This window comes from Pongo abelii, chromosome 17, assembly GCF_028885655.2.
Source record: "Pongo abelii isolate AG06213 chromosome 17, NHGRI_mPonAbe1-v2.0_pri, whole genome shotgun sequence".
In the NCBI taxonomy this organism is placed as follows: domain Eukaryota; kingdom Metazoa; phylum Chordata; class Mammalia; order Primates; family Hominidae; genus Pongo; species Pongo abelii.
In genome coordinates, this window is record NC_072002.2 from 78,839,210 (window position 1) to 78,852,409 (window position 13,200).

Genomic DNA, 13,200 nt, shown 5'->3' on the forward strand with positions numbered 1-13,200 from the left:
GCCTTGCCCTCAATCAAGGCGGACGTGAAGCATCTACAAAGGACGAATAGTCGAAGCAGTGGCGGCGGCGGCGGCGGCGGCAGCAGCAGCAGGAGGTGGGGGCCTCTGCCAGGTACCTGGCAGGGCAGGCACGCAGGTGCCCAGGTTCCCGCGGCGGCCACCTCTTCCCTGGAGCGCGTGAGAGAGGGGAAGGGAGGAAGGCCAGAGCAGGAATCAGAGCGAGGCAAAGGGGCAGGAACTAGGAGAATGACGGCGGGAGGCGGCCGCGAAAGAGAGTCGCGGGGCTGTGGGGGTCGCCCTGGCACCAGCCGGGGTCCCGAGCCCCACCGCGAGACCCGGCCAAGGCCGAGGGCTGGGCCCCGAGAACAGGAGCTCCCAGACCCGCCCTGAATAGGAAGCTGCCCCTGGAGAGGGAGCGTCTGTTTCTAGGCTTGCGATTTGCTGCGCTGTGATTTGCTGCCGGGTGGGAGCTGGGGGTGACGCGAGCAGTGGGTTTGGAAGCGCCGGAAGCTTGGGCGGGAGCCCAGGGAGGGCGAGTGGGAGGAGCCGCGGCTGCGGAGGAGGCTCCGGGAGTGCGGGTGGCGGAGCCTGGAATTTCCGTGGCGCCTGGGGCAGATCGGGGAGGCGCAGAGTCCCTGCTCCCCTGGCACCCACGCCTGCCCCTGTGTTTACAGCCTATTGGTTGCACCTTCTCCTTCCCTTCCTGTCCCCTCCCTCCGTTCTTTCCATCCCTGCCTTCATCTTTCTGTATCTTTCATATTCTCTTCTTGTCTGCTTCCTCTCAAATGGGATGGGGTTGGGGGTGCTTCTTCACCTACGCCCCTCTCTGTCGGAGCCACCGGCGTTACTTTAACCAATTCCTCACTTTCCAGACACTCTCAGTCCTCTGGCTGCTGCTTCACTCCTGATACCTCCCCATTCCAAACGGCCTCACCCAGGGCTGCTTTCCGGGCCCCTCCCGCTTCCCTGCCTCGGGTTCTGCGTAGACCGCGCCCTCTTCCCTGGGTCCACTCGGAGGGGCAGACTCGTCCCCCCAGTTCTCCCAGCACACCCTGATGGCTGGGTCGCAGTATCCCTTTCGCGCGCGCGCTCTCCCCTCCCCTCCTCTGTCTCTTTTACTACCTCCAGATATTGGAAATTCCACAGAAATAGGTGGATTTCTTCCCTTGTGCCTCCACTAGATGTTCTGTGTAGTTTTCATGGAACCCCTCGGAATCGGGATGCTGATGGCTCCAGGTCTCTGGCTCTAGACGGTCTACTCATCGCCGTCCCTTAACTGTTTACAAACATCCTTGGCTGTCTTTGTTACAGGTTCACCTGGTATGGTGTATTCCACGCATCTCAAATGGAACAAGTCATATTCCCCATTCCAGCCTGACTCCTCATATAAAATTCCAATGGTTCGTGACCCACCCTGAGTATGAATTTATAACAGCTAGGCGCCTCGGGACTTGGCCCTCCTGTGCTCTATCCCTATGTGAGCAGTCACTCTGCCTGGCAATTCCAGCCCCCACTTCTCTATTGCAGACAATCCCTCTGCTTTCAGCAGTCCCTGGCCCATGGTGGTGGCCTACGCGCCAGCTCCCCAGCCTCTTTTCATACCAACTACTGAGCTGGGTTATCTTTCTAAAGCCCCTATGAGTCGTTTGTTTAAAAACCATGCATGGCTTTCCAGACCATAATCTCAAGTTCACACTCCTAAATGTGGCCAAGGGTCCATCCTATCTCACTACGACGTGGCTCACAGGAAACCATGGAAACCCACCCCAGGGGCACCACAGAAACCATGCCCTTTGTCTTCCTGCCACATTCTTGGCACCTGCTAATTCCTCAGCCTATTATTTGCATCCCCCATTTCACCACCTACGGAATGCCTGCCCAGCTTTTCTTTTTTTTTTTTGATATGTGGTTTTAATAAGTTTTATTACCTATTGAATAAATACAAAAGAACATTTAAAATGTGTATTAAATTATAAAGAACAGCAGTACAACCCATCATCCAGTTTAATAACTGGAATATTGTCATCGCTGGAGGCCCTGAGTGTTTCCCTACTGATCACACCCTCCTCCCTCATCACATCCGCTTCCCTCCCCTCTGTATCACCACCTTCCTGAGTTTCATGATAATAACGACATTACTTTTCTTGACAGTTTTACTATCTACACATGCATCCAGAATGATTTAGTTTAGCCTGGTTTTGAACTTTACGTATATGGAATAATACTGTATTACTCTGTGGCTTAATCCTTTAATACATTATTTGTGGGAATTGTCCATATCAAAAACTAAAAGAACTTATAGATATGGTTCTTTTAGTTTTTATTGCTCTGTATTCCATTATACTAACATACTACAATCCATTTATCCATTCTGTTTTTGATAGACATTTGGGTTGCTTCTTTTTTATTATTATACTTGAAGTTCTAGGGTACAATTGCACAATATGCAGGTTTGATACATAGGTATACATGAGCCATGTTGGTTTGCTGCACCCATCAACTCGTCACTTACATTAGGTATTTCTCCTAATGCTATTCCTCCCACATCCCACCCCCCACACCCCACAGGCCCTGGTGTGTGATTTTCCCCGCCCTATGTCCAAGTGTTTTCATTGTTCAATTCCCACCTATGAGTGAGAATATGTGGTGTTTGGGTTTCTGTCTTTGTGGTAGTTTGCTGAGAATGATGGTTTCCAGCTTCATCCATGTCCCTATAGAGGACATGAACTCATCGTTTTTTTATGGCTGCATAGTATTCCATGGTGTATATGTGCCACATTTTCTTAATCCAGTCTATCATTGATGGACATTTGGGTTGGTTCCAAGTCTTTGCTATTGTGAATAGTGCTGCAGTAAACATACGTGTGCATGTGTCTTTGTAGTAGCATGATTTATAATCCTTTGGGTATATACCCAGTAATGGGATGGCTGGATCAAATGGAATTTCTAGTTCTAGATCCTTGAGGAATCGCCACACTGTCTTCCACAATCATTGAACTAGTTTACAGTCCCACCAGGAGTTTAAAAGTGTTCCTGTTTCTCCACATCCTCTCCAGCACCAGTTGTTCCCTGACTTTTTAATGATCACCGTTCTAATTGGCGTGAGATGGTATCTCATTGTGGTTTTGATTTGCATTTCTCTGATGACCAGTGATGATGAATGTTTTTTCATGTGTCCGTTGGCTGCATAAATGTCTTCCTTTGAGAAGTGTCTGTTCATATCCATTGCCCACTTTTTGATGGGGTTGTTTGTTTTTTTCTTGTAAATTTGTTTGAGTTCTTTGTAGATTCTGGATATTAGCCCTTTGTCAGATGGGTAGATTGCAAAAATTTTCTCCCATTCTGTAGGTTGCCTGTTTACTCTGATGATAGTTTCTTTTGCTGCGCAGAAGCTCTTTAGTTTAGTTAGATCCCATTTGTCTACTTCGGCTTTTGTTGCCATTGCTTTTGGTGTTTTAGTCATGAAGTCCTTGCCCATGCCTATGTCCTGAATGGTATTGCCTAGGTTTTCTTCTAGGGTTTTTATGGTTTTAGGTCTAACATTTAAGTCTTCAATCCATCTTGAATTAATTTTTGTATAAGGTGTAAGGAAGGGATCCAGTTTCAGCTTTCTACATAAGGCTAGCCAGTTTTCCCAGCACCATCTATTAAATAGGGAATCCTTTCTCCATTTCTTGTTTTTGTCAAGTTTGTCAAGGATCAGATGGTTGTAGATGGGTGCTATTATTTCTAAGGCCTCTGTTCTGTTCCATTGGTCTATATCTCTGTTTAGGTACCAGTACCATGCTGTTTTGGTTACTGAAGCCTTGTAGTGTAGTTATCAGGTAACGTGATACCTCCAGCTTTGTTCTTTTTGCTTAGGATTGTCTTGGCAATGTGGGCTCTTTTTTGGTTCCATATGAACTTTAAAGTAGTTTTTTCCAATTCTGTGAAGAAAGTCATTGGTAGCTTGATGGGGATGGCATTGAATCTATAAATTACCTTGCCCTGCCCAGCTTTTAAAGCCAGCTTCTCTGGAAAGTCTTTCCAGGATTCTATAGAGGATTTTTATTATTATTTTTTATTTATTTGTTTTTTCTGAGGACTTCCTTAGCACTTTCAAAATTATCCTGGTATAGAGCACCTGACTGGCTTGAAACTACGCATTTCTATATGTGTGTCTTCTTCACGGTGTAAGCTTCTGGTCAGGGATTATTGCATTTATTTTTCATTTTCTCCTCCCAAAACAGGTAGTGAATATTCTACATAAATGCTCTTTGAATAAACTCACTTTTGGATGTTGTATGCGGATGGGGGAGTGGAGGAGGGAGTTCATAGGTATTTGGGGCTCCCAGGAGGAGGGCGATATCATATACTTGGAAATGTAAGGCTTGCTTTTGAGATTGACTCTCACTTTTTCTGTGAGTCCTGTGGACAGTATTTAATTGCCTCTGTCCTTGTTTGTTTGCCTGAAAAGGAAAAACTAGTTTAATGCCAATTTATTTGGTTGGCTGGAAATAAAAACGTCTGATTCCTGTGTTTTTATAACACAATCTAATTGTGGCATTGGCACCTAAAGTATTATTTTGTATTAAAATTAATTGCTTTTTAGAAATATTGGGTAAAATCCATTTTGTTTAAAGTTCCAACCCTTTCAAAAGCTATAATGTCCAAATGAGATTGGAGCACCAGGAAGACGGGGGGAAGAGTCATTCTGTTACCTGGTTTTCTCCCCTGCCTGACTTCTGACCCGAGCAGAGGCCAAGGGGGTGCACTTGTGTGTGAGTGTGTGCACATGTATTGTGGCTGCAGGGTAGATATTGATGGGAAATACCACATACTGATCAGCACCTGAGTGTTGAAAAGGAATTAAAGTGGGGACATGAGATGAAGGAAGAGGAAAGATGGAAGAAATCAGAAGTAGCAGTTTGCAACTAAGAGAAGTTAAAATGTAAAGATGAGATTGATGCAATCGTTCAGTTCATTCAGAACTATTGAAACTATTGATTCAATAGTTCAGACAGGATGATTAAACACAACTACACACACACACACACACACACACCAACCTAAGTTCATGCTTGCTTCACACTGAGTCCAAAGCTCTTATGCTAAGGTTGGATCAAATCCAAATTTATTTGTGTCTCTGTCTTACCCAGTTTACCTAATTCTCTCCATCTTTAAGCTTCTTTGGTGCCACCTTCTGATGGGCCCAGTTCTATGAAGTTTGAATATTCCTTCCTGCCTCCCAGTCTCTGAAATGTCCTCAAGTGAAAGATGAGGTCGTGGAGAACCCCGGGACTTGCCTGCACAGACTACTCTGCCTTCCAACATCTGCAGACCCTAGTATAAGCTCTGGAGAGGTCTTATGATGTGAGGATAGTGAGGAACTGGAATATTTTGTTCCATAATAAACAACCTCTTAAGTATAGAGTACTGTTGTGCAAATTATGTCATGATTGTGTTTTCTTGGTTCACATTTATTTTACTTAGTTTTTTGAACCCTAACCATAACCCTAACCCTACTTGTTTTTTTCTGAACTGCACTAACATTTATTTTAAACTTTAAAGAATTTGCACTGTTTTAGACTGTTGTTCTATATTTAGAGTGTTGCCTTTACACTTTAAAAAAATATATAAGCTCACTTTTGTGTTTAAGTAAGAGACACCCTTCTGTTGAAAAATATCTTAGGAAGAAGCAAAATATCTTAGGAGGAAGCAAAACATCCAACAGTGAAGATACTTTGGTTAATACAGTTGTTCCCCACTTCCCTGTCTCAGCTACTCAATTCCCCTTTCCTCTTGTGCTCTAAGAGACCCAGAAGACCTGTCCAAGACCCCCACTAAGGGGATACAGTTTCAAAGCTGCTGCAACAGGCACTTCGTAGGCTGCTGGGAAACTGGATGAGGCTCCATCTGTTTATAGAAATGAACACATGCACGATGATTTATATCTCTAGATAGAGTTTCCAGGACTTTTCGTTTTCCTCATTTGCTAATTTTCCAAACTGGAGCATATTTTTCTTGTTTGACTACATTTTTTCAGTTAAAATTATACATGTTTATGAAAAAAAGGATAATACAATAGAAAAAATATCTTGTAGGATCATGAGATTATAGATAATGATTTGTCCTTTTATTTTCCCAAATGTTCTCAATTGTAAGAACAAAAAGGCTCAGGGAAATTGAGATGAGTTGGTGAACTGTAATATTTTATGAAATAATAGCCCAAGTTTTTATAGGGTTTAATAGATATAAACAACAATGTAGGACTTATAATAATGCACTAAAATTATAATAATAGTAAGCTGTAATAGCTTTTTAGCACTTTAAGCAAGGTTCCCCCCCTAGATTAGGCTCCTACCTTCCACAGAACTGGTTGATAGGGATGCTATCTTTCTTGATGATTACATTTCAAAGGGATGGCTTCCAGGTCTTTGAGAGACTGTCCTGGGATGTAAAACTAGCAAGAAGCTTTTTTAAAAGATTTCCATCTCAAAGGGGCTGATAAAGAATTTACAATGACAAGTTCTCTAAATAAAATGCTTTAAGAAAAAGGAAGAAAGGGCCTAGAGGCAGGAGGAAGCCCGTTTAGTTTGTTTATTTAGTCAAATTTAGGTTGTCTAAAGTTAATTCAAGCTAAGGGGAATGTTAAGACCCTCTTAGCCAGAAGGATCCAAAAATCAATGCGTCTAATTAAAAGTGCTCACTCGATGACAAGATTAGGGCTTCATATTTTATATCCATACCTACGGACTTTCTTTGCAACTCCGTAACCCAGTTTCAGCAACTCTTGGGGAAAATGGGGCATCTTTTTGGAGTCACTTTAAAAAGTAATTTTTTTTTTTTTTTGTCTTTCCAGTAGCCTCATATTTTAGGCCAGCCTATCTCAAACAAACCCTCCAAATTTGGTGAAATGTATCTAGCTGTTTTCATAGGAAGTGATGACAGAAATACAGTTTTTATTGATAAAGAATTACATTTATAAGTTTTAGAACATTCTTTATAGATTATATTGGAGACATTAAACTGAAAGATAATTAGCAGCAATAGGGGGATTTTGTGTAATGATTAAGAATTCAGGCTCTGGAATCAAACTGTGGGTTCCAGGCGTTTATGACTACCTGAGGGTTCTGGAATGAGTTACTAAACCTCACTCAGTCTTCTAATCTCTAAAATGGGGCAATAACTATACTGACCTCAATGTGTTATTGGGTGGTAATGTAAAGTGCTGAAAACAGTGCCTGGCACCAAGATCTTTTTTTTTTTTTTTCCTGAGATGGAGTCTCACTCTGTTGCCCAGGCTGGAGTGCAGTGGCGTGATCTCGGCTCTCTACAGCCTCCACCTCCTGGGGCTCAAGCAATTCTCCTGCCCCAGCCTTCCAAGTAGCTGGGATTATAGGTGCCTGCCACCATGCCTGGATAATTTTTGAATTTTCAATAGAGATGGGGTTTCATCTCGTTGACCAGGCTGGTCTCGAACTGCTGACCTCAAGTTATCCGCCTGCCTTGGCTTTCCAAAATGCTGGGATTACAGGTGTGAGGCACCACACCCGTCTGCACAAAGACCTTTTGGCTGCTGCTACACCAAGGGAGGAAGTAAGCAGGTGTTGCAGGGTGTCTGTGCCCCTGTTGCTAAGAGGGATACAAGTCATAGGCCCTGAGATTGGCTATTTTATGAATAAACCAGTGTTTTTGTTTCCTATTGGTGTGATAACACTTTACCACAAATTTAGTGGCTGAAAAATGACACACATTTATTATCTTATGGTTCTAGAAGTCCTAAGTCCAAAATGGTACGGCATAGCAATGTTATTTTCTGGAGTCTCTAGAAGAAAATCTGTTTCCTTGCCTTTTCTGTCTTCGCGAGGAGGTTGCATTCCTTCATCAGTGGCCCCTATCCCTCTGACCTCTGCTTCCGTCTTCACATCTCTGTCTCCAACTCTGACCCTCCTGCCTCTCTCTTTTAAGGACCCTCGTGATTCCATTAAGTCCACTGGGATAACTCAGGATAATCTCACATCTCACAATACTTAATTGAATACCATTTGCAAAGTCCTTATTGCCAGGGAAGATCATGTAGTCACAGGTTTTGGGAATTAGGAGTGGAAGTCTTTGGAGGGTGGTTCTTCCACCTACCACCTCAGCGTCCACTGACTAGGGGATGAATGACTGCGTGGCTACCGGAATCATTGGCTTATGTGCTTTTCCGTGCTGTGCCTTTGATGCAGACTTCTCTGATGGATGACCTCTGTGAAGCAAATGGCACTTTTGCCATCAGCTTATTTAAAATCTTGGGGGAAGAGGACAACTCAAGAAACGTATTCTTCTCTCCCATGAGCATCTCCTCTGCCCTGGCCATGGTCTTCATGGGGGCAAAGGGAAGCACCGCAGCCCAGATATCCCAGGTATGTGTGCTTGTCGCAAAGGAAGGAGAACGGCGTGTTTCCCTTATGCTTCCATACAGCTGTCTTTCTGTGCTTTTGCTCCCGCTGAGGCCTGTGGAGCTGGAGGTAGAAGGAGGAGCAGCTCAGCAGTGGAGAAGAGCAGAAAGGGGTAGAAAGGTGAAATGTGTTGGACAGATCATCTCCTCTGATGTTTATGGGAGAAATCAAGCCATAGAGTTATTTTCTCTAGATCAGATCATCAATACAGTCTGGCAAATTCACATCTTTGATAAGTAGGATAAACTATAATTCTGTCCCACGAGAAGGCAAAATATTCCAACTTTGTTACATTTTAAACTCTTGCTGACATTATACTTTTAATAGACATGTGGGTGCGTAGATTAACTTTTTGTTAAGTGGGTTATTTTTAGTGCATGATTATGCATCCTAGAAAAGGAATGTAACACAAGTGTGGACTTATATCTTCTGGAGTGATTTGAGGAATGTATAATCTGTTTGATTCAAAATGGTGATGTATAACCTTATCTACAAATGAGGTGGGGGATACTTTAGGAACAGTTCTCTGACTATTGGTGAAAATGTCCCAGATAATTGCCAAATGGATATCACTTTGCCACCAATATCAGGAGTGTATAGACAATCTCCTAAAACGCACCCAGGGACGCCAGTTGACATCCTTCTGTGGTTGTTTCTTTCAACTGATTGGAGGAGTGAGGCTTTGGACTGGGGGTGATCGAGAGATATAGGAACAACCTTAATTCTCACTCTGACTTGACATTTAATTTGTAATATGGTCTGGAGAACTTCTGTAAAATTGCAGATGAAACATTTTTAGTTTTATTGCTGCTTTTGTTTGTATTACCTGAGTCGTAATTCATCCCAGTTACTTACTTTTTTCTGTTCTGCCTTCCCCTTGAATTATCGCACACTGCCTTGCTGGCATGAATAAATTTGCTAGACTAGTGGTTCTCACCTGGGGGGTGGGAGGTAGGGGTCGGTGGGTGAATTTTTCCTTCCTGGGGACCCTTGCGAAGACCTGGAGTTTTAGATCCCATAACTGAGAGGTGCTACTGACACCTAGTGGATAGAAGCCAGAAGTGCTGCAAAAATCCTACAATGCTTATATGAGACAAGGAAGTGTCCTGGCCCCAAATGTCAAGGCTGCATTGCCCACGTTGAGAAACCCTGTGCTAGACAATTAGGCCAAACCTTTTTAAAGCAGGATCCTGCGTGATTTTTTTTAGCACAGAGGTTTGTTTGGAGAAAGCTCTTTTGTAGAGTACAATGACAGTGTTAAAAGTCAGCGTTGGTTTCTGTTCCCAGGCACTTTGTTTATACAAAGACGGAGATATTCACCAAGGTTTCCAGTCACTTCTCAGTGAAGTTAACAGAACTGGCACTCAGAACTTGCTTAGAACTGCCAACCGACTCTTTGGAGAAAAGACGTGTGATTTCCTTCCAGTAAGTAGTATTCATATATTGATGAAAAAGAAATTGAAAATAAGCTAGACTACAGAAGAGCAGATAATAAAGTATAAGTGTACTGACTTAAAATGTACTTGGAATTACACTTCTGAAATTACAATTTTAGATTTTGTGATGGCTTCTGAATTACGTCCTTTGTAAATTGTTACTGATACACCCATCCCTGTTATCAATCCCAATATGTCAATTCTCCTGCACGCAGCCCTGCTTCTCCCCCTTAATTCCCTATCCCTGAGTGACCACATCATTCAACACGCTGTACAGAGCTCCTCCCCAGTCCCATGTGTGGTTATTTGGCTGCCTCCTGCTGAGGTAGCCTCTCAAATTCTCTTAAATTTTCCCCCCTCTTCTGAATTGTACCTACAACTGACACAATCGTCTTTCTAAAATGAAAATCTGTTCATAAAATTGAGGTTTTAAGTCTAAGTAGTTTCTATTTACTTCGGCATATAATTCCAAGGTTCCCTAGTCCAGCCTGGCATGATGCAATCAGTGAGGTTCAAAAATCATGCCATATAATATGCAGGGTGATGTTGTCTTAAAATTAGTGAACCCATCGCAGCAAGCTTGGCCATCCTATTGGCTGGAGGTTCTGAGAGGACTCCTCTAAGGTTCAAATACATCCCTGTCCTGGTAGCAGCTGGGTGCTGTTCCCGGAATTTGCCTGCTCTTGGTTTATCTACCTCAGAAGGTGACTCTGGATCTCAGGAATTTCCTGGTGAATCCATTTCATTTTTGAATGTCAGCCTGATCTTCTACTGTTGTAATATTGGGGACACAGGGAACCAACCTCTACTTTTCTTGGTGGGTTGGCTTCTCCTTCCCTCCATATCCTCTTTCTTTGGCCAAAATTAAAAATTTGAGAACAGAGAATGGACAGGGGCTGGGAGCCAGTTTCCAGGCCTATTATACCTGGAGCCAGGTTTTTGTGAGGTGAGTTATCTGGGTTTTAATGTATTGGTTACAGGCCTTTTCTGATTGGACCCCAACTTACATTTCAAGGCTCTTCCCCTGCCACTGTTTCCCTTAATCACCTCCCTGATACACACAAACACACATACACGTGTACACACACACACAAACATGCATGCAGTCCACACACATGCAGGTGCACAAGCACTCACATGTACACATGTGCACCCATGTACACAGATGTTCACATGCACGCACATGTATGAACCCAGTTGCACACACACTCTATGATCCAGGCCTATCATGCTCCATTCCCATGGGGCCTTCCTTGCTCTGTATTCTTCCAACCAACCATATGACCCAGATCTAAAATGCTATTTCCTTCTTTGCAGTTCAACACAATTTCTTAACTATCTAGTTCCTTTATAAAGCCTCTCATTTAACCAAAACCACAATACTGTGGTTGGTGCTGGTGATGCAAAATGAGTAAAAGTGTGTTAGACTGCCTAGTGAGGGAAGCAATATTAAAGTCAGTGGAGAACATTTGACAAGGATGCTCCTGGGATGTTTTGTGGATAGTGGCAGCTCATGATGTCCTGTAAGTGTCTGGGTGTCTCAGCTGCCTGTTCTCAGACCGTGGACCTCCTCAAGCCAAGCACCTTGCCCAGTACCAGACAAGAATAGGTGGCCCATACATTTTTGTTAATTGCACGCATGCACCTTTAAGTGGAATGTGACCTGTCCAAGCACTTATGGTAGAAACGCAGTAAGAGAAAACAAAATGCTTTTGCGTTTGTGGGAACCTGTACCACATGAGACCAAACTCAGTGTTTTGTGTTTGCAGGACTTTAAAGAATCCTGTCAGAAGTTCTATCAGGCAGAGCTGGAGGAGTTGTCCTTTGCTGAAGACACTGAAGAGTGCAGGAAACATATAAATGACTGGGTGGCAGAGAAGACTGAAGGTGAGACAGTTTCATTTCTGTTGATTTGGAATTACTATGCAATGAGGCTGAGATTGGCTGGGATGGGACCGCCACGGTGTTGTCACGGTGACCTGCTTACCACAGGCCTGTTTGTGTGTATTGCTGAGTTTGCAGGCCAACAATGCAACTCTGTCATTTCTTATCAGATCATGAAGTACTGATTTCTAAAACTAATGTTGAGTCTCAGACCTCCTCCCCTGTTGACCATGCTGGAAAAATCCCTGGAAAATGGTTCCTCCTTGGAATCCTGTTAATCTTCTATCTGAGAGGCCCTTCCATGCTCAGAGATGGAATGGCATTCAATTAAGTTGCGGCTTAGAGAGGGCAACATTTCATGCTCTCATGTTATCTCCTCCCCGTAGTAATGGGACAGCTCGGTAGTTTGATCTGCAGCCTTCTCCTTCCTTTTTAACTTGGCCGTGGCTACATTTGCTCTCAGAGTGTGGGCTTTTCGGAATTTCTTCCCTATTCTGGAGGTGCAGCGACATGGAGCCTGCAGTGTTCCCTGCCCAGACCACATTCCACTGTACCAGAAATATTTCTGCCAGTTCTTTACTTCAGTAGGAAAAAGGGGAAGGCATACTTTAAAGCATCCTAACAAGTAATTTCGATACTTGTAAACAGTGAAGGAATTAGGTCACTTATTTCAAGGGCCAACCTGCACTCATTATTGCGTCCATTCCATCCTATGTCACAACCACTGTGTGTCCAGCAGAAGAAATGCCCCTGATTCTACTGAAAGCCAATAAAATAATTACCACGGGAAGAGAAGAGCCTTTCGTGTTTTCATACATCATCTGCCCAGTGGTCTCTCCAGTTGTTCTAGCAGTACTGTCACCTGAGGAACCTGGAAGCTTCTCCACACCTTCCCCCCACTGCCCTATACCTGTCACTTCTCTTCCAGTGCTGCTTATGCCCTTCCTTCCCTTAGGCTGACCACCCACATTTCCCCCAGAATATTAGAGCTGAAGGGAACCTTGGAGATGACCTTGTTACCCTCTCACTGGACAACTCAATTTGGGCCCCTCTATTCTACCCCCCTAATTCCTTTGCCCCATTCACCCCTTTCAGAGAGCCTGCCTTTTCCCGTTGACAGGTCTGTGTTCTCTCATCCTTTGGAAAGCTTTCCTTGTCTGATGAGGTTTGAATATATGCATAGAGCAATGATCCTTAACCAGGGGTAGCGTTGCCCTCCAGGTGCCGTTGGATAATGGCTGAAGACAGTCTTGGTTGTCTAAATGGGAAGAAATGCTGCTGGCTAAACATCCTACAATGCACAAGACAGCCCTCATAACAAAGAATTATCTGGCTTAAAATGACAATAGTGGTGAGGCTTGGATATGATAGTGCCAAGGTTGACTGCCCCATAGTCAGAATCAAGACTCTGGGGTGATGTTCTCAACTCAGCCACTTGTCACCTGTGTGCACTCAGC

General features: G+C 43.8%; 1 protein-coding gene across 16 annotated transcripts in view; it reads left to right on the top strand.

Moving 5' to 3' along the window:
- The window catches only part of SERPINB8 (serpin family B member 8), a 34,972-nt gene continuing 21,772 nt past the window's right edge, over positions 1 to 13,200 (top strand). For 3 of the 16 annotated variants that reach the window (XM_063716936.1, XM_002828290.5, XM_063716937.1), the window contains exons 1-4: positions 19 to 112; positions 8,211 to 8,387; positions 9,711 to 9,848; positions 11,629 to 11,746. In XM_063716936.1, coding sequence (XP_063573006.1) covers positions 8,220 to 8,387; positions 9,711 to 9,848; positions 11,629 to 11,746 — 424 coding nt within the window. In that variant the 5' untranslated portion in view covers positions 19 to 112; positions 8,211 to 8,219. Of the gene's footprint in view, positions 178 to 1,311; positions 1,401 to 7,125; positions 7,579 to 8,210; positions 8,388 to 9,710; positions 9,849 to 11,628; positions 11,747 to 13,200 lie in introns of those variants that run through there. The other 13 variants (XM_009252458.4, XM_063716938.1, XM_063716932.1 and 10 more) reach the window with 12 other exon arrangements.